The sequence below is a fragment of the Canis lupus genome, chromosome 38, assembly GCF_011100685.1.
Source record: "Canis lupus familiaris isolate Mischka breed German Shepherd chromosome 38, alternate assembly UU_Cfam_GSD_1.0, whole genome shotgun sequence".
NCBI classification, from domain to species: Eukaryota; Metazoa; Chordata; class Mammalia; order Carnivora; family Canidae; genus Canis; species Canis lupus.
In genome coordinates, this window is record NC_049259.1 from 2,404,198 (window position 1) to 2,424,495 (window position 20,298).

The 20,298-nt window shown below is 54.0% G+C and overlaps 1 protein-coding gene across 1 annotated transcript; it reads right to left on the reverse strand.

Moving 5' to 3' along the window:
• Positions 1-12,260: 12,260 nt before the first annotated feature.
• On the reverse strand, positions 12,261-18,573 carry KLHDC8A (kelch domain containing 8A). Its single transcript, XM_038586025.1, has 5 exons — positions 18,198-18,573; positions 15,287-15,451; positions 14,868-15,083; positions 14,164-14,265; positions 12,261-13,238 (listed from the first exon to the last, which is right to left on the reverse strand). Exons 1-5 carry the CDS (start codon positions 18,571-18,573, stop codon positions 13,045-13,047), a joined length of 1,053 nt encoding a protein of 350 aa, XP_038441953.1. The 3' UTR covers positions 12,261-13,044.
• Positions 18,574-20,298: the final 1,725 nt, after the last annotated feature.

Genomic DNA, 20,298 nt, shown 5'->3' on the forward strand with positions numbered 1-20,298 from the left:
GACACACACAGAGAGAGAAAGGCAGAGACACAGGTAGAGGGAAAAGCAGGTCCCATGCAGGCAGCCTGACTTGATCCCAGGTCTCCAGGATCACACCCTGGGCTGAAGGCAGCGCTAAAACCCTGAGCCACCGGGGCTGCCCTGGATCTGATAAGGTTTAGGAAGGCTCCTGGGCCCTAGAGACCTTAGTATTGATGCATAAGCCCTTCTTCTTTCTTTCTTTCTTTCTTTCTTTCTTCTTTCTTTCTTTCTTTCTTTCTTTCTTTCTTTCTTTCTTTCTTTCTTTCTTTCTTTCTTTCTTTCTTTCTTCTTTTCTTCTTTTACTTATTTATTTATTTTTACATTTTTAAAATTTAAATTCAATTTGCCAACGTGGGACGCCTGGGTGGCTCAGTGGTTGAGCGTCTATCTTCAGCTCAGGGCATGATCCTGGAGTCCCAGGATTGAATCACACATGGGGCTCCCTACATGGAGCCTGCTTCTCCCTCTGCCTGTGTCTCTGCCTCTCTCTTTCTCTCATGAATAAATAAGTAAAATCTTTAAAAAATCATAAAAACAAAAACAAAACAAAACAAACAAAACAAAAATCATAAAAACAAAAAACAATTTGCCAGCATATAGCATAACACCCAGGGCTCATCCCATCGAGTGCCTTCCTCATTGCCTGTCACCCAGTCACCCCATCCCCTGGCCCACCTCCCATTCCGAAACCCTTTGTTTCCTAGAGTTAGGAGTCTCTCATGGTTTGTCTCCCTCTCTAATTTTTCCCACTCACTTCCCCTCCTTTTCCTTATAATCCCTTTCACTATTTCTTATATTTCACGTATGAGTGAACCTTTGTGGGAAGGTTCTGTGGGCTGGAGGTCCCAGGTCATCATGCCCTTCTGGCCTAGGATCCCAACCACTCTATTCCCATTCCCTGGAGCTCAGGGGATGGGTTATAGCCCTCAGTCACCCCCAGGCAGTGGACAATATGGCCTTGAAGGTGCTGCCCTTCCCTTCTCAGGGGCTGGTGGAACTGTCTGGAAAGGACCTATGAGTTAGAAGTGGCCCTCCCAGATTAGGAGGTGGGAGTCCAAAGAGAGGGCAGTAAATTCTGGAAGTGGCTGGCAAGTTGGGATACCTGACTCAATGCTGCTCTCTGCTGACCAACCTAAGCCTAGCACGTTATAGGGGCTGCCCCAAGCTGTGACCTCAAGCTTTGGTCCACCTGGATAATTATTCCTTCAATGAGCCAATCACTCATTTATTTGTTCATTCATTCATTCAGCAAATATGTACTGAGCAATGACAAGAATAGGTAGGATAATATCTAACATTTATTGAGCCAGCCCCGGTTCTGTCTTAGATACAGTGTCATGTCTAAGGCCAGGCAGCTCTGCCTAGGAGTAACACAGCTGAGAGGCTGACCCTGCGGGTCCAACATCACAGCTCTAGCTCTTAAGGATGGTATTGCTTTGTGGTGCCCAGACGGGCTCTCGAAATACAAGCTAGAACTAATGAGCTGCTTACAGTTTAAATTCTGTAAGCCTTACCAGGAATTTGGGGGGAATCGTGTGTAGCAAACACTGAAAGCCATCCCCAGACTCTTGATTACAATGAGAAATTGAATGTTATTCACAGATTAGTCCTGGGAAGGATCTGACACCAGCTCTTTTCCCCAAAGCTTGTATTTTGGGAGAAGCTTGCCTGTCTCCAGCCTGGAGTGGCAGATAGAGCTTGTGCAGATGAAGAGTCAGAGGTCCTGGGTTCCAGCAGCTCCTTTAACCATCAGCTCACCCACTTTGGTCATGGCCAAGGACTTTCTGTCTTGGGAAAGTTTCCTCGTCTCTAAAAAGAGATTTGGAGGGATGGCTGGGTGGCTTAGTTGGTTAAGTGTCTGCCTTTGATTCAGGGCTCCCTGCTCAATGAAAAGCCTGTGTCTCCATCTCCCTCTGCTTGTGTTCTCTCTCTCTTTCAAATAAATAAAGTATTTAAAAATAAATAAATAAAAGATATAAAGAGATTTGTATAAACTAACTCTGAGTTTCATTTCAACCCTGCTGGGTCTCCTCTGCTATATCTAAGAAAGGACAAATTAGAAATCTCAGTCATTAAGAAAGAAAGAAAGAAAGAAAGAAAGAAAGAAAGAAAGAAAGAAAGAAAGAAAGGAAGAAAGAAAGAAAGAAATAAATCTCAGTCATTCTTCTTCCCTTGCCCACCTGATAAGCGATTCACTTATCACTACAAGATATTCAGGGGCTCCATTCCCTTTCCCACCCCCAGACTGGAATGAAGTTTTTGGCTCAGGCATCTGGCAACCCAGGCTCCAGGTTCTGCTCTGTTCTGCCACTGACTACAACTCCTTCTCATCCCTTGGCAACTCTGCGGGCAAGAATGGCTGTTGTCTTTTATACAGCTAACACACCGTGTGCTAGCCACCGTATGAATGAATTCCATCCTCATCACAACTCTATGAAGCAGGTGCTGGCATATGATTATCCCCATTGCACAGATGAGGAAACTGAGACAGATAAATTCAAGAATGTAGAGTCAGAAAGCTGGCAAGTAGTGGAGCAAGACCAGAGCCCAGGCCATCTAGCTTCAGAAATAGCACTCTTAGGGTGCCAGGGTGGTTGGTTGAGCATCTGCCTTCAGCTCCGGTCATGATCTCAGAGTCCTGGGATAGAACCCTGAGTAGGTGTTTCTGCTCAGCGGGGGGTCTGCTTCTCCCTCTCCCTCTGTACTTGCTCTCTCTCTCTCAAATGAATGAATAGAATCTTAAAAAAAAAAAAAAAGAAGAAGAAACAGCATTTTTAGCCATCACACTTCAGCGTAGAGAGGATACTTGATTTGCTCAGAGTCTCAAATAAACTATGCTTCTCTATGTCATGGTTTACTCTACCTGAAATGTGCCTCATGACTGCCTTGTGGGCTTTCTGTGAGATGAAACAAGATGTGAAAGGGTCAGATTGATGATTTCCTATGTCTGCTTGGTATTTTGCTGAACTCTGGTCCTCTCAAGTCCCCTCCCCCCAATTCTGGCAGAGATCCGTGTGTGTGTGTGTGTGTGTGTGTGTGTGTGTGTGTGTGTGAGTGTGTTGTGACAGCAAGGGGCTTATCAGACTCCTTGAGCTATAGCTGATCTGATCTGGGACACAGAACTGTTAAGATAAGCTGGAGCTAGGAAGTGGTCAGTGAAACTGCCCAAGGCTAGAGCTCTGTGCTGGGGAAGGGAGAGAGCAGCCTGACTTGGGGGAGACGAAGGAGGGCCTGTGAACTACTCTCAGTGCTGGTTTTCTAGCCAGAACAAGGGTATTCCGAGAGTTGGGAGGTGGAGTGGGTGGCTGTTTGTGTAGATTTGATCCAGGGCTTCTAGGCAGTGTTTTGGAAAGGGTCTTCTTATCTTATTGTTAGGATCTTACAAAAAGATCTTTCTCTTTTACTGCCCCTCATTCCTATGTCTTTTTCTCAGTCCCTGAGCCTGTGTAACTACCATAGCATGCAGGCAGGGGTGGGGGGCACCTATGCTTATGATTGGGGTAAAAGTTTTTACAGGATTCATCCACTGGGCACCAAGAGTCGCCAGGTACTTTCCACTGACTAATTCTGCTGTGCTGTTGCCTTAGTCATCTGAGAGTGTGATGGACTGAGATGGGACATAAAAAATAAAAATAAGCCTCATCTTTACAGAGTCAACACTTTCACATCCTCTATTTTATGGAGCCTTCACTGACCCTGTGACGTCAGGGCCTTAGGTTGGATCCTGGAATACGGAGGCTGTAGATAGTACGTGAGCCCCAGAAAGGCAGTCAGAGGATGGAGTTCTACATCTAGCTCTACCCCTGGCTGGCCTCATGACCTGGGGCAGGTGACTCCATTTTCCTACGTCTCACTTAGTCAAAAGAGACCCTGATGGGGCGCCTGGGTGGTTCAGTCAGTTAACCGACTGTCTCTGTTCAGGTCATGATCTCAGAGTCCTAGGATGGAGCCCTGCATCAGGCTCCCTGATCCGCAGGGGTCTACTTCTTCTTCTCCCTCTGCCCCTCCCCCGGCTTGTTCTCTCTCTCTCTCAAATATATAAATAAAACCTTTAAAAAGGAAAAAAAATGAGGGACACCTGGGTGGCTCAGCAGTTGAGTGTCTGCCTTTGGCTCAGGGCATGATCCCAGGGTCCTGGGATCGAGTTCCGCATCGGGCTCCCTGTGAGGAGCCTGCTTCTCCCTCTGCCTGTGTCTCTGCCTCTCTCTCTCTGTGTCTCTCATGAATAAATAAATAAAATCTTAAAAAGAAAAAAGAAAAAAAGAAAAAAAAAAGAGACCTGGGACATGGAAGCTCTCTGTAAACTGTTAAAGGCTCCCAGCAGCTGGGCATTTATGGTGGTGGCTCAGAGCTCAGTACTCCATACTCCACTTAAATGCTGCTCCCTGGAAGGGACTGAGTGTGTTCTTCCTCCTGGCCCCTCCTCCACAGATCACTTGCGAGGGTGGTCTGGAGAGGACCAGGCAGGGCAGGGCCTAGAAGGTGTGCCCAGGAGGGAGGAAGGGGGAAGGTGCCCTGCCACCTCCCTGCCCCGTGTCTGGCTCCCACTGGCAACCTGAGCCCTTGGCCTCCCAAGCTGCTCCTGGAATGTAAACCCCAAACAAAGCACATTCTTAAGCTGGTCACCAGCTCCTGACCCTCGGTAAAGGAAGGCAGGAGCCAGCATTTCTCGTGGCCCTGAATGACACTAGCACAATCTGGTGCTGGGGGCTGTTATCACAAGCCTGGATTAATAGGCTGGCTGTCACCCACAGCTTATGAAAAGCCCAGTCCTGACCTATTCCTCCCGTCAGAGCCTGCTGCAAAGGGAGAGGGGACTCAATCCCTAAGCAAGGGGATTTGAAATACTGCTTATTTCCTGAATCTGATTCTTTGTGCCAGCCACAGGCTATAGACGGCTCAGAGGAAGAGGGGGCATCGCAAAAGTTACTCTCAATATTGGTGCTGTGTCTCAGCTCTTTGATTTCTGGCTTCATTCAATTCAGTTTTTCGCTACATGTTTTTCCATCAAGCTATCTGTTACGCATTTAGACACTGCATGCCCAGGGGGCTCTGGGATGCCCTGAGGTTCCAAGGGTAAATGGCATTGTCATGGTCCTGAAGAGATAGAAAGTTTTATAGGGTGGGGATGATGTGTGTAGATGGTGGCTGCATTTACCAGGTACACAGGGGGCAGGAACCCTGGGCAGAGGCAAGGGGGGCAGGCGGGAAGGTGGGATCTGTGTCAAGGGCCTCAGAGGCCCAGACTGAGGCTGGGAATCACCTGAAGGGTCAGGGGAGCTGCTGGGGATGCTAAGCTCTGCAAGGACAGTTGGATTTTGAGATGATGATTTCTGAAGCTTGGAGGCTGTAATTGCAATGTGAAGGGTGGGCTGGAGGAGAGCGTTGGCAGCGCAGCCACAGTGAGGAGGCTGTGACATGGTCCTTGTGCAGGAAGATGAGCAAGTGAACCCAGGTGGTAGGCGTGGGAATGGGGGAGGGCCAGCTGGAGGGCAGCGTGGATGAGGAGAACGAAGGTGGGGTGGTTGTTTGTCATCAGGGCTGAGCCTGCTTCCCACAGGTGTTAGGTGCAGAGGTCCGAGGTTAACAGAGACCCATTTGGAAGGGTAGCTCCATTCCAGTCCCCTTCTCCCATAGCTGGGGATGCTGCATCTGGATAGGGGCATCTGGGAAAGGGATCTGTAAATTACTATTCCCTTACAAATGTTTGTTTTTAAGAATGTGAGTTGCTAAACTGAGGTTAGGACCAGGCCTCCCTTTCTGTTAAATGGGAGGGAGAGTGCCCCAAAGTCCTCCTTTTCATCCTCCAGATAAGGAGGACAGGTGGGTCACCTTCTGGAGACAGTGAGGGAGGCCTCAGGAGTCCAAAGCCTCGAGGGCACAGCCCCACCATCCCTTGCAAGGCTGACCACAGGAGGAGCCTGGAAGGCCCAGCCAGAGCCTGAGTAGGCCAGGCCACCAGTTGCAAGGCTGGAGGTCTGCACTCCAGCAACGGGAAGGGTGGATGGAGGCTGGGAGGAGACAGATTTCTCTCTGAATCACCTAGAAAATGTACCAACTCCAGGTGTCACGTCAGGTGTCAAGTCTTCAGATACTTCCTGGCCTCCTGGCCCTTCACCCCACTGACCCTTTGAGTCATCTGCCAAATATTTCCTCTTTGGAGGGAATTTTGCATTAAGGAAAGAAATTTTCTCGGGAGCCAGGAGAGTCCAATCTGGCTAAATGAGGAACTGGGACTGGGCTCTAGGAATTTTTCCCAGTTCTTCCCCTAAAGGGACTATCCTTGAAACTCACTCAACACACATTTATCAAGTGCTGGCTCCATGCCAGGCATGAACCGGGTGCTAAGTACATGAGGGCAAGAGAGAAAGACTGGGCTCCCCCACTCCTGGAGCTCATGATAACTTGTGGAAGTCACTCTTTCCCCATCTGTGAGACAGATCGATCCCAGTCTTGCCCAAGCCCACCCATGCGGATACAAGGATGCAGGAGGCCCTCCAGCCATCATGGCACACCAGCCATTGTGGCACACCTGTGCAGGCTGAGGAGGAGGGACAAGGTGAACAGGCCACAGGGGACCCTGCCCTGGAGAAGACTGCCTTACTTGCAGTAACCCACCTTTCATTTTAGAGGGATCCTGAGCCTGGGCACCTGCACCGTGTGTGTGTGTGATAGCGTGAGTGTGTAAGAGCACCAACAGGTATGTGAACAGGTGTGCATATAGGTGTGAAACATGACTGGGTGAACGTGTGAGGTATGCGGGTTTGAAGTGTGTGAGTGAATGGAAGAGCTTAGGGCCCAGGGAAGGTATGTTGCAAGGGACGAGGCAAGAGTGAGGCATAAAGCTGAGGTGTGTGAGTTGTGTGAGCATGGATGATTATGTGAGTGTGAATATGAAACCGAGCATGCAAAGTGTGCGCAAGAGTGGGGGGTATGTGGGTGTGTGAGATAAATATGTGTGGCTGTGAGTGGTCAGAGAAAATGTAAGCATAAGGTGTGTGCAGGTGAGCGTGCGCTCATGCTTGTGAGGGCTGGCTGGCCCAGAGCATGCTGGGTGCGGTAGCAAGCAGCTCATCTGGTATGAAATGCCAACTGCATGTGATCCACAAAGAGCTCGCTCACTCTTGGGAAGAGGCACACTTTGGCCTCCGGGGTGTGGACAATGGCTTCTTCGTGCCCTGCTCTGCGCCATCAGGAACACGGGCCCTGGGGGGACTCTGAGCCAGGCGCGCGCAGCTGCCTGGGGAGCTCAGCTGAACTGGAAGATTTAGAAAAACAGCCGAGAGTTTAAGCCATTAAAACAAAGGGTCATATCATGATGGAGAAGGCAAACTCTGCATGAATTAACACAGGACACTGGAGGCATTTTGCCCTTGCAGCCAGCTGGCCTGTCACCCTTTCTCCAGAGATCACCTCTCCCGCCATCACTCCTTCACTGTGGGTGGGGATGGTTGAGGCAGAGCACTTGGTTTAACCTTCCTCAAACCCTTCTTCCCCGGCACCAATCTGCTATTCGAGGTCTATACAGACTCCAACTTGCCTCCTGACCTCTTTTCACACTATTCCCCACTCCTGGGTGCACTTGGCACCCCACGTCTCCCTCCCTTGGAGGCCCAGTTATAATAGCAGTCTCCTCCAGGAAGTCTTCCCAGATTAGCTCAGTCCTCCGGGGACTCTTACCCTTCCTGCCTCACTCATCCACCCATTGCATGGTGTTATGAGTTGAGTCGTGCCCCCCCCCCCCAAAAATATGTTGGTGTCGTAACCTCTGGTATCTGCAAATGTGACTTTTTTTAGGGCCTTTGCAGATGTCATCAAGTTAAGACAGGTCAGCTGGGATTAGGACGGCCGTGATCCAGTGACTGATGTCCTTAGAAAATCAGAGAAATTTGGACGCAGATGCACAGGAGAGGCCAAATGGGGACAGAGGTGGAGGTTGGAGTTACGTGACCACAAGCCCAGGAACCGCAAGAATTGCTGGGAGCCACTAGGAGCTAAAAGGTAAGGAGAATTGTGAGAAAGTCCATTTCTGTTGCTTCAAGCCACCAGTTTATGGTATCTGGTCTCAGCAGCCTTAGGAAGGGAATGCAAATGGCAACTTTTATCTTGCCCGCTCTGCCTGGGTCCTCGAGGTGCCCACCTCTGGCTCTCCCCGCCCGCCCGGTACTGCCTCGAGCCAGCCATTCTGCAGCTCCTTAACTCCCACAGGAAGCTCCTGCCTACGCAAGCAAATGATCCCATCCAGGGGACGCGTCCTGTTCTCTAGAGCTGGAGGCCTTTCAGCTCAAGGGTTTGGTCCGTTCTGTTAGCCCCCTGGTGGCATGGATAGATGACTGACCTTTGGGGCCGTGCCTCTTACTGTAGAGCCCGGAGGCGTCTTGTGCTCTTCCCAGCTGGGTTAGAATTCCCACCACTTACGAGCTGAGCCCCCTGGGTCAGCCATGGGGTCTCTGAGTCTCAGTTTCTTCTTCTGTAAGACCAGGGTTGGAAATGGCAAACCCTAACCCACGTCCCGTGCAAGGTGTCGGCCAACCCGAAGGCTCAATGCAAATGCAAGAGATTACTAGGGAAAAAGTCTGGAGGATGTGAAACAACGGACGGGAGGGACTTGGTTACTCTCTGTGGTCCCAAACCCTCCTGGTGCTTGGTGGCCCAGCAGAGGGACCTTCCTTCAGAGCAGAGGAGGTCTGGAGAGTGTGGCCCTGGGGGTTGTTTCCAAGGACTCCAACCCCAGTTGGGGCTCTCATTTTAGATGGCGCCTTGTTGATCTCACCTCATTTTCCTCAGAAGACGAACTCGGGCTATTCCGTGTTCCACTGGTACAAATCTGCTCGGGATGCCTGCCCATTTAAGATCCTTAAGCACCCATCTCCCATCTGGATAAAGTCCATAGCAAGGCATGGGAGGCCTTTCTTGATCTGCCCTGCTTGCATTTCCAGCCCCTAGAATTTCGCAATGTGCATGCTGTACCCCAAATCAGCCGAACCCTTTGCCCCCAAGTGGCTTGCAAATACCTACATCTCCTTCAACAAGAAAAAGTAGAGTTCAGCTCCTCACCTAATTTACAGGAATCGTTTTGCTTATCGTGGGTATCTTTGTACCCCTTAGTGAGGACTTATTTTGCCCATTTCACAAATAAAGAGACTCAGACTTAGGTCTCAGTACCCAATGTACCCACGGTCAATAGCACGCGGCAATCGTGATTTGCACCCATCTCTCTCTCTCTCTCCTCTCTCTCTCTCCTCGCTTCAAACCCTGGGATCATCCTCCTCTGCCTGGCTGGTCTACCTCTTCTTCCAAAGTGCAGTCTGACGTTTTCTGCAAACCTACCCTGACACCCCCAGTTCTTCTCGGCTCTCTGTCCACACCATGGGTGGAGGGCCTCTGGATGGCACTAGCAAAGGCCTCACACTTATCTCCTCAAATGGAAATGCAGATCTAGTCCCTGGTCTCTCCCAAGATTGCAACTGCCCCAAGGGCAGGAATGTCGTGTCTAATGCCAGGCACATAATATGTGTCCAATGTCAAACAATGCTTTGGAGCAGCCCGTGGAATGAAAAGGCTAGAAAGGAGCTTTTCTGGGACATAAATGTAGGAATATTCTATGTGCATTTCTCATTAAGGAGCTCTTTTGAATCTCTGCTAATCCTCCAACTCATTCGTTGGGAAAACAACCTCCATCTTTCCAAGTTTGACATTTTGAACCCCTTACAGAGTAGAGCAGAGTCTATTTCCTTGCCTCCTCTGTGTGGCAGAGGCACAGCGGTGCGGTGGTCCGAACATTTGAAATCAGACAATGGCTCAGTCACTTACTAGCTCAGGACCTTTGACAAGTTATGTAATCTCTTCCAGCCTCAGCTTTCTCATCTGCAAAATGGGGAACTCCTTACCTCATGGAGCTGATCTAAGGATCCAAGTGAGGGCTTTACCACCTTTTCAGATGGTACGACTCTTGCTCTTGCTCTACAGATTGAGAGAGGATGATGAGAAAGGGACCTTTCCAGAAAGGGATGGCGACAGGAAAGCCTGTTGGGGCAAGGGGGAGGTGGGGGAGGGAAGGAGTGAGGCCTAGAGCCAGGCCATCTCACCCCAGACCCTGAGCTGCCTCCATGGCACCCTGAGGTACAGACCCTGTGGTTTACCACTGACATGCCCTGTCTCCCTAGCTCAGTGAGGCAACCCCAAAGTCTTCCCAGAATGGACCTCCCAGAGGTGAGCCCTAAGCAGCTTTTAGTTTTCCTTGTAGGTACTTTTTTTTTTTTTAATATTTTATTTGTTTATTCATGAGAGACAGAGAGAGAGGCAGAGACACAGGCAGAGGGAGAAGCAGGCTCCATGCAGGGAGCCCAACGCGGGACTCCATCCCGGGACTCCAGGATCATGCCCTGGGCCGAAGGCAGGCGCCAAACCTCTGAGCCACCCAGGGATCCCTCCCTTGTAGGTTCTGGTGACTAGTCCCCCATTCTCATAATGGGAAGAACCTTTTTCAGGTTGACTGCTCCAGCATTAAACTGTCTCAATCCCATCCATGGATCTGGTACCATTTTGTGTGCTTGGAAAGCCCCTTCCTCCAACACACACACACACACACACACACACACACACACACACACACACAAGACTTCTCTTTGTAAACTGCTTTCTCAGGGAGGGTGGAAGGGGGAAGGGGAGGCCAAATCAGGGCTGGACTTGGAGTGGCTTCCCTAACAGGCTGCTTCATCCTCACAGGATCTGTAGCTCTTCCAGCACCTTCCTCTAACAGTTACTTCAACAACTAACAGAACTAAAATCGGGCTGTCCAGAAGCAGTGGGGAAGGCCCCCCCTCCCTGCAGGCGGCTCAGCAGGGCCCCGGAGGTCACCGGTCGCCTCCAGCTTGTGTGAGAAGGCCAGACTGGGCCAGCAGGGGGCAGCACCTTCTTGGGCTGGAGGAAGGAAGGCCCTGGCCCCGTAAAGACCCAGGAAGGCACAAGGGATCTTCCAGGAGGCTCCCCCTGAGCTCTGAGTCCCTGGCAGGCCAGGCGTCCGCCTCTGTTCCTGAGTTACACCATCGCATAGTAAGTGCTGTCTGACCCCCTGCAGCCCTTCCCAGGGCAGGTTTTCTTTGTATGCCTGGTGCTGGTACAATTTTTAAAAATAACTAGGGTGGTGGTGGTGGTGGGGGCACCTGGGTGGCTCAGCGGTTTAGCACCTGCCTTCAGCCCAGGGTGTGGTCCTGGAGACTCGGATGGAGCCTGCTTCTCCCTCTGCCTGTGTCTCTGTCTCTCTTTCTGTCTCTGTGTCTCTCATGAGTAAATAAAAAAAATCTTAACAACAACAAAACTAGGGTGGTGGGGGGGGCACCTGGGTGGCTCAGCGGTTTACACCTGCCTTCAGCCCAGGGTGTGGTCCTGGAGACTCGGGATGGAGTCCCATGTCGGGCTCCCTGAGTGGAGCCTGCTTCTCCCTCTGCCTGTGTCTCTGTCTCTCTTTCTGTCTCTGTGTCTCTCATGAGTAAATAAATAAAATCTTAACAACAACAACAACAACTAGGGTGGTGGGGGGGGCACCTGGGTGGCTCAGTTGGTTAAGTGTCTGCCTTCGGCTCAGGCCACGATCTTGGGGTCCTGGGATTGAGCCCTACATTGGATTCCCTGCTCAGCAGGGACTCTACTTCTCCCTCTCCTTCTGCCTGCCACTCCCCTTGCTGTGCTTTCTCTCTTGTTGTCAAATAAATAAATAAAATCTTTTTTTTTAAATAAAAATAACTGGGAATCAGAAAGAGGTGCTCTACAAGAGTCAAGTCTTTAAGTCCATGAGTAATCCCCTTGCAGCTTGGGTTAAGATAGGAGCGAAGTTCAGCTGAATGAACTGAGGCCAGACGTGAAGACGTCAGCTAATGAGCATAGCCTTTCTGAAGGAACACGCAAGTGGAATCTCAACGCTGAAGAGAAGGGTAAGTGGAGTTTCAAGGCTGAAGAGAAGGAAGAGCCGCAGCTGCATGGGAGCAAGGTGACAGGCCATTGGTAGTTTGCAGGTGGAGGCTTCCCAGAGGGAACAGCCAAGAACGGTGGTCACCTGGGGTCTTCTTTAGTCTGAGACTGTCAGAGGGACTGTTTTCTGGGGTCCCTCTACCTGTCAAGACACCCATCCACCCCACCCCTGCACTGGGTGCCCAAGAGGATAGGAATATAGATTTTAATCATTGTGCTGCTGCTGTTAACCGGAATGCAGTTAATCCAGGCTTCGTGGATTTTGATGCCACAGTGTAAATAAGAAGGTTTAGCACAGAAAACACTCTCGGGCCGTAAGGGAGGAAAGGGCCAGGGACGGGTGGCAGAAGGAGAACGTGAGTGAGGAGGGGAGCGGGAAGCAGAGCCTGGGCTGGCTGGGTGGCTGCTCCTTCCCCATCACCACATTGCCATCAGGCACCCGAGCGGCCTGGGTCCTTCCTGGCCAAGGCTGCCGACCTGGACCAGTCTATTTGAACCTGGCTGCCCTTCCAATTCAGCAGGCCCTGCTCCAAGGCCAACTCTCGGTGAGCAGATGAGGGCGAGGGCAGGCCCATCGTTGACCACCAAGTGGGGGAGGGATGAAGACCACGGGGGAGAAGAGGGGTTTGGGACTCCATGCAATGCTTCTCCATCTTCCATCCCAAGAGACCCTCAAACTAGTTCAGAGCCAGGAAGAAGACAGTGATAGCAGCTGTCTTCTGCCTTAGGCACCACCTAGCCTGGACACTGGAGGAGGTGGGACTCACAGTGAAGGGAGACAGCAGGTACTTCTGTGCCTTTCTCTGCCCGAGCAGTCACGGGAGTTTCTCCTCAAAGCTCAGCTGGGTTCCAGCTGGAGGCTGGTGAACTCATTCTGGACTTCTTATGGTTTCCTGGGATTGGTACAGTTTGGAGGTGGAGGGAGGTCACTCAGAGCCCCAGGGCCTGACCCCGTGAACTGCTGGCAGGAGCTGGCATCCTGGGAGTCGACCATTCCTCTTGTCGAGAGTGGGGTGATCTGGTTCGGGGCAAAGGTGCTGGGCCCAGGGACAGCTAGGAGTCAGAGACACACAGGGCTTCCACTGTGTCGCTCAGACCCTGGTTCACACCCCCCACAGCCAGGAGGCAGTTCTTGATGACAATGCTGGAGCAGGCACAGCGGGGCGTGGGCATGGGGGGTAGGACCTCCCATTTGTTCTTCCCTGGATGGAACGCCTCCGCCGTCTCCAGGACAGTGGGTTGGTTCCCTGAAAGTGCCAAGGGAACCATCCTTACAAAGGAGTCCAGCCACCAATCCATGCGCCACAGTGCCCCCACCTCCCTTGCTCTCTTTGGAACCCACAAGCAGAAGCCAAGGGACCTGAGTTCCTGGGGCACAGAGCTGTTCCTGGGCCGCAGAGCTGCTCCCTCCCTCCTCCCCTGGGCTGTAGCTCTTGTCCAAGAGTTCCTTCACTTCTCTTGCCTTTTCTCCATCTTCTCATCTCCTCAGGAGTAAGGCTTTCTTTTCTCCACCCTCTGCTTCTGCCAGAAGTTTCTAGACACTGCTGCTGCCTCTCTTTTGGCTTTTGCTAAAAAAGCTGTCCCCACGGTCTGGTTCACATCAAGCTCTTTTCATACTTGGGCAATGTGGGAATCTGTCCACACCGAGTGAACTCTGGGTGCCTGGAAGCCCAACTGCGCGTGGATCTCTCCCCTGTTGAAGTTGGGGTCCTGGCCTCAAGATACTACTGCTCTCTGGGAGGAGTAACACAGCAAGTCCCTAATGCATTTTTGCAAGTCTATCTAATCAGATTGCTTTCCTATTCCATGATGGAGCTGGGTATCCAGGGCATAGAGCTGGCCAGAGAAAGAGGACCAAGCTAAGCCCTGCCATGCTTTTGTCTCCAGGCATTCCTGGATCGGGCCCCAGGGGCCGGTGTTCTGCAAGCCTGCATTACATGGTTAGCATCATGTCCCTCATGCTTTCTTGGCCTCTGGTTCCCCAGTGTAAGAGGATGGAAAGACCACATCGGGGCCCGTGTGTGGACACGTAAGAGAGAGCGTTGAATTATTTGGGACAAAGTGGTAGGCAGGCTGTGTGCAAGCAGCCAGTACCTTCTCCTGCTCATGCAGAGTGCCAAGCGTGCGCCAGGCTCCAGAGCCACAGTAACAGCCCGGAAGCCCCATCCTTACCAAGCCCTCCGGCCACTATGACCCGTCCACTCAGAGAGCCGGCCACAAAGTCTGCCCGCCGCTTCTTGAGGAAAAACGAGCGTTCCATCTTCAGCCATCCCCCTGAGGCACGGATCATGCAGGGTAAATTCAGAGAGAATTAGATGCTGGCGTCCACCACCAAATACACACTGAGTCCCCCGAGCTCATACCAGAGGCAGACATCCATTCCATCTACCCTTAGTGCTCTGGGCATCAACTACGCCTCCTGCTGTTCGAAATGATGTGCTCCGGGGCCTCTCCCCTCTCCTCTGCTTGCTACAGTCCATAATCCCCTGCAGTGAATCACCTTGTTCTACCTCTGTTCTCATGGGCTCTGAGCTGGAGAGGAGGCTAACTAGAGGCAGCGAGCGTGGCTGTCGGGATCCTTGTCTGCATCAGTAAAAAGCAGGAAAAGCCCTCCCTCACCTGGCCCTGCCAGGATGTTGTGTGAAAAGAGATGGGAAAGGCTTGGAGAAAAATAACCAGGCAGCCAGGAGAAGCCCTGTCCAGATGAAAGCAAGAGATCCCAAGAATGGCCCTGGATGGTGCGGGCCGTCCTGACCTCTGAAAGACTCATCCCGCTGGGTCAGCGGCCCTGGGCAGGAGGATGGCATGGGGGTGAGGTGTGTGTGGGGAGTCGGCCAGAGGAGTGGTGGGCAGCCAGAGGCCAGTGCCCTGCTCACCCTGCTCCATGTCGAACACGTCCATCGTCCGGAGGAACTTGGGCTGCCGGTAGAGCCGAGCCTGCCTCAGGCCTCCCAGGCTGTACAGCCGGTCATCTAAGGTCACAAAGCTGGAGAAGGCCCGCTTGCAGGGGATGTTGGGGAACTTGGTCCAGGAGCGAGTCTCGATGTCAAAGACCTCAAAGGCGTTCACTGCGTACTTGGACTGTCGTCCCCCTGGAGGCCAGAACTGGGATTGGAGGGGTGGAAGAGGCTGGGTTTCCCCCTGTGCCCATTCCCCCCAATGGGATAGGGAGCTCCCTGAGGGCTGGGGCATCATGATTACCCCCCAGTGCCCAGGAGATGCTCAGCACACAGGCACTGCTTCCCAGGGGGACTGACCCAAGGGAGGGAAGGAGAGACAGATAACTCATCCTCACCTAGCACATAGATCTTGGAGCCTCGGAGGAAGGAGGTTGCAGCGTATCTTGGGGTGGGCATGGGTGCTAGTGACACCCACATGTCCTTGAGCATGTCATAGTGTTGGAGATGGTTGTGTGGACGGAGGTCCAGGCCCATCCCGCCTGCCGCATACACTCGGTAGTCTAAGGAGAAAGGCCACACACAACCCCTGGCTCAGCTCATGGCCACTCTGAGACAGGCCCATCGGTAACCACCTGCTTGGCCAGGCTCCATTAACCCCCTGAACACCAGCACCAAGGCCAGGCCAGGTTCTCCACCACTGTTGTGCCAGAGTGAGGTTGATGGAACCACGGAAAGTCTCTGGCAGGTTGAGCCCGGGTCTTCCTGAAGCCATGTCAGGCCTGCATGCCTTTCATCTCCCTCCGTGTCCAGCCCTGGGCTGAGCCGCCCAAAGGGTGGACCGTGATGGGGTTGAGGCCTGGACCACCCTTGTCCCCTCCATGGCAGCCAGAAGGGATGCCAAAGAGGAGGGGGTATTCCTCCAATGCCCTTCAGCAGTGGCCTGTTCCTTAGGCATTCCCAGGTCAGAACTCTCTAGACCAGCTGGAGCCTTGGGAAATGAGGTCATCCCTGCTGTCGTTGGCCTTGTGGGATGCTGGACTGCTGCTGGTTCTCTCTGTCCTCAACCCCCATGGGGGATTGCCATCCTCCTTCACACACTGGGAGGCTTCTGGGCTCCAGAAGGCATCGTGTGCTTAGATGGGATAGGGTTAGGGGTGAATGTGGGTGAGGCCTTGAGGACACAAAGCTAGCCCCTTTAAGGAGCCCTGCCAGGGCAGGAAGCTGGGCACCCTGACAGGTGAGTTCTCTTCCATTTTCTGTTGCTCTTGGGGTGCTGAGAACCTTTCAAGGTACATTCCTGACTCACTGCATCAGACAGGATGAGCAAGGCATCCGTGTTTCCCTGGGCCTCACCCCAGTGCCTCCTATGGCCTACCAGAGACACGGCTGCCCTTGCTCCCCCACCCCAGAGGCCACACTTCTTCCCGGGGACCCACCCCTGCCTGGGAATCCGTCTTCCAGTAGCCAGTCCTCACCGCTTCTGGCTCTAAGAGGCTTTTATTCTTCAAGAGAATTACAGGGATGAGTACTACTTCTTTCTATTCAGTACTACTTCTAGTCTTACTGAAAAAGGAAAAAAAAAATCCCAGCAGTAGCCTGAGGTCAGGAGACTGGGCCTGCTAGTATTAGAAGGATTTCCCTTACACAAGCTCTGCCTCTCCTATCTGTTTGTCACCCAAAACACACCTCCAGCGGAGAACCCTTGGTCCACGCCACACACCACTGCTCCTATGCTGGCTCCTACTCATCCCTTCACATTCGCCTGGGTGTCCCCCAACTGCAAAGCTGGGCCGAGAGCACTGGGTCCGTGCCTCCCACGGCACTGGCTTCACCCTATTTGCCAAACGTTACCGAAATAATCCTTGTCTGCTTCTTCCAATAGGTTGTTAGAGAATTTGTTAATCTGAGGCACCAGCATCTGTTTCCATGCCCGACACACAGGCATGTGAAAGCTTATCAGACGAACTGCTAAACCCATTCAGGGCCACAGTGAAGAGCACGGGCTCCATCATTACTCACTAGCAGTGTGACCTTGGGCAAGGTACTCAAACTCCTTGGGACCCACACTGCTTCTAAATGAGGATAATCATAGCACTTACCTCATCACACAGGTTGTGAGATCAGAGGGGCTAAAATATATAAAGCACCTATGGTAAGGACTCAATAAATCTTTGTTCTTAATCTTTCAGCAGCATTTATCGAGGCCTGAAGACAAAGGAATACCCTTTCCCTCTCTTTTTCCCCACGGGCCTCCAGGGTTCCCATCCTTCTCACCGAGAGTTCACCACGGAGGCCCCACCGGCCACTGCCCTGAGGGATTCTGGGTTAGAGTTTCTCACTGGTCACCTTCACCGGTCAGACCCAGACTGACCATTCTGAGAGCAGGGGCCAGGTCTTCTGCCTCTTTCCTTCTTCCCTGGGACCTAGAACTGTGCCAGGGACAGAGCGAGTGCTCAAGAAAGACTGGTCCCTGATCTACAGTAGACTCAACAGGCAAATGGGATGGTTTTGCAAGAGAGGGAGTGAGGGTTCCATCCCACCAAAGCTGTCTGAGTTGCATTTGGGGGTCTTCTAATTCCTGTTGGACCATTTCCCATAAAATCCTTTGTGTTTCAGCAAAAGAGCTTTGGAGCCCCCTCCATGCTCTGGGCTGTACCAGGCCCAGTGAGAAAGAAATGGGGCACTTTGAGAAAGAAGGCCAGATGACCTTGTGGTTAGCACACGCACAGCCCAAGATCTGTGAATCTGGAAAAGATGCTGCAGGAGTAGGACTCTCTGGAACATTCCAGTCTCCATTTCTTAGTATCTTTGAGATTAGGAGGCAGAGGGAGAGGTTGAGCATAGTGGGAAAGGCCCCGGGGTCAGGCCTCATGGCCCCACTAGTGGGGCCTGGGGATGGTACAAGGAGGCAGCGAACATCCCCAGGACCCCAAATACGCGTCTGGAGGTGGTGGCACCTCAAAGGAAAATTTCAGGGCATGAGCTGTTGTGAGTGGGAGGCTGTCACTCCGCTGAAAGAAGGGGTCTGCAGAGACATTGCACTAAGCCTCCAGCTCTCCTCTTTGGCCAGGCCCACCCAGCCTGTTGGGAGGAGCCTGGTGGAGTGGAGTTCTGGCATCATATGGAATTACTAGACACTCCCCCTGCTGAGTCTGTTTTCCCATCTGTAAAACAAGGCCGGTGCTCAGTATCTATCGTAGGGATCAACCGGGACAGTGGCTCCCCGGCTCAGTGTTGGTTTCCATGCGCCCCCGCCGTGACCCCCCACCCCTCTCCGCGCCCTCCCCCGGCCCTGGCCCCACTCGCCTTTGGCGGTGACCGAGATGCCCATGGCGGCCTCGCGCAGCACGCTCCTCCTCTTCCACTTGCCCTCATCGATGTTGTACATCTCCACGACCTTCAGGGGCAGCTGGCTGGTGCCCACACCCCCGATCACCATGATCCGCTTCCCCAGGGCGGTGGCGGCCACCCCGGCCCGGGCCGTGGGCAGGCGGGGCAGGGCGGTCCACCGGTCGGCCTCGGGGGAGTAGACCTCAAAGCAGTCCACGGGGACGCCGCTGTCGTCACACCCCCCGATGGCATAGACCTGCCCCCCGCTCTCCAGCAGGGAGCAGTAGACCCGGCGGCTGGGCAGCGGCGCCAGGCGCTTCCACTGGAAGTCCTTGACGCTCGGCAGCTCCATGGCGCCGCGGGGGGTGCGAGCCGGGGGCGCGAGCCGGGGGCCGCCCGCTACTCCGCGCGCCCTGGCGCCGCCTCCATCTGGCTCGCGTGCGCCGGCTCCCGCCCGACCCCGGGCAGGGGCCCCGACGCCGGGCAGCGCTCGCCAGGCCCTGCAGACTGCGCGGTCCGGCGGCGTCCGCGCCCGGCCCTGCGGGAGGGATGGGGCGCATCAAGGGGGTCGGGCCGCGCCCTCGCCTCCTCGCGCCGCCCGCGGGCTCCCGGCTCCCCGGTCCTCGCCAACTTTGAAGCGGGGACGCGGCGGCATCGCGCCCCGCAGCGCCGTGTCCCCCCCCACCCCAGCCCCTCCGGGAGGGCGCCTCGGAGGCCCGGGGGCGCGCGCGGGGCGGGGGCTTTCCGGGGCTCGCGGCGCCCGGCGGCCTCCCCGCGGAGCCAGGAGGGAGCCCCGCTGCGCGCCCCCGGCTCCCCGCCCCGCGCCCCGCGCCCCGCGCCCCGCGCCCCCGCGCCCGCGCCCGCGCCCGCGCCACTTACACAGCCAGGCCCGAGGAGCGCGGCGGCGAGGCGCTCACAGCGCATCGGCCGGGAGCGGGGGCCCCCGGGCGGCGGGGCGCGGGGCCGGGGCGCGCTGGCCTTCCCCAGCCCGCAGCCGCCGTCACACTCGCAGGCGACGAGAGGCAGAGAAGGCACGAGCGACGCGGAGAAGCGGAGCCGCCCCGGGAGGAGGCCCGCCCCGCCCGCCCGCCCGCCCGCAGCCGCCACACCTGTGCGGGAGGCCGCGTGCGCCCGGGCGCGGAGCGGGGGCCGGGCCGTGACCCTGTGCGGACGCGCGGGCAGCGCCGGCCCCGGGAGCCGCTCACCTTGTCTGCGGGGTCAGGGGAGGCGGGACGCCGGAGCCGGAACCCAGCGGACGGGCCTAGACTCCCCGCGGCGTGCGGGTGGGCGGTTTGTGAGTGTTTGTTTGGGATGAGGAGTGAGGAGGCGGAGAGTCCAATTACCCGGTTTATCCACAGTACACAGACCCGGTTCGTGACAGGCTGGCTCGACTGCCAGCTTCGCTGGGGGTGGGGAGGGGGAGGTATGATCAAATGCTTTCACCGAATGGAAACAAGTTCCATGGGCGTGACACGCGCAGACCTGACACAGGTGCACCCAAACATAAGGTGGACACTGTCCTGCACGCCTCTGCGTGACTTAACTAACGCATCACCCGACCCTCTCCCACCTGGAAGCAGACAGGAGTAGCTGACAGATGCACAGATATGTGGATGCGTAACCAGAGACACCAACAGTTAGACGAACACATAAGCCAGAAGCTCCCCCCCCCCCCCAATTCCATCCCTTCTTCACACACCTTGAGAAGGGGAAACTGGATAGTCCATGTGGACACTCAGCAGCAGCACCCGGGGCTTGCCTTATAGTTTTCTCATCCGTAGGCCCCTGTAACAAAGTTGCCTGTGACACCAGTGGGCCACCTGACCTGGTGGGCTGCAAAACCTGCGGGGTCCCCCTTCTCCTCGGCTGCCTTCAATATAGTCAGGTCTTGAAACACTCAGGCTTGGGAGTCTGACAGACCTGGGCTTGAATTCAGGCTCTGAACTTATTTAACTACGCTGAGACCCAATTTCCTTATATTATTATTATTTTTTTAATTTTTTTATTTATTTATGATAGTCACAGAGAGAGAGAGAGAGAGAGGCAGAGACACAGGCAGAGGGAGAAGCAGGCTCCA

Bases quoted from the DNA above. Each gene is read 5' to 3' on its own strand.
- KLHDC8A (XM_038586025.1), bottom strand. From the start codon at position 18,573: ATGGAGCTGCCGAGCGTCAAGGACTTCCAGTGGAAGCGCCTGGCGCCG. The intron at 14,266-14,867 runs GTGAGCAGGGCA...TCCGTGCCTCAG, and splicing joins CGTGTTCGACATGGAGCAGG to GGGGATGGCTGAAGATGGAA. The intron at 13,239-14,163 runs GTAAGGATGGGG...TGGCACTTTCAG, and splicing joins CATAGTGGCCGGAGGGCTTG to GGAACCAACCCACTGTCCTG.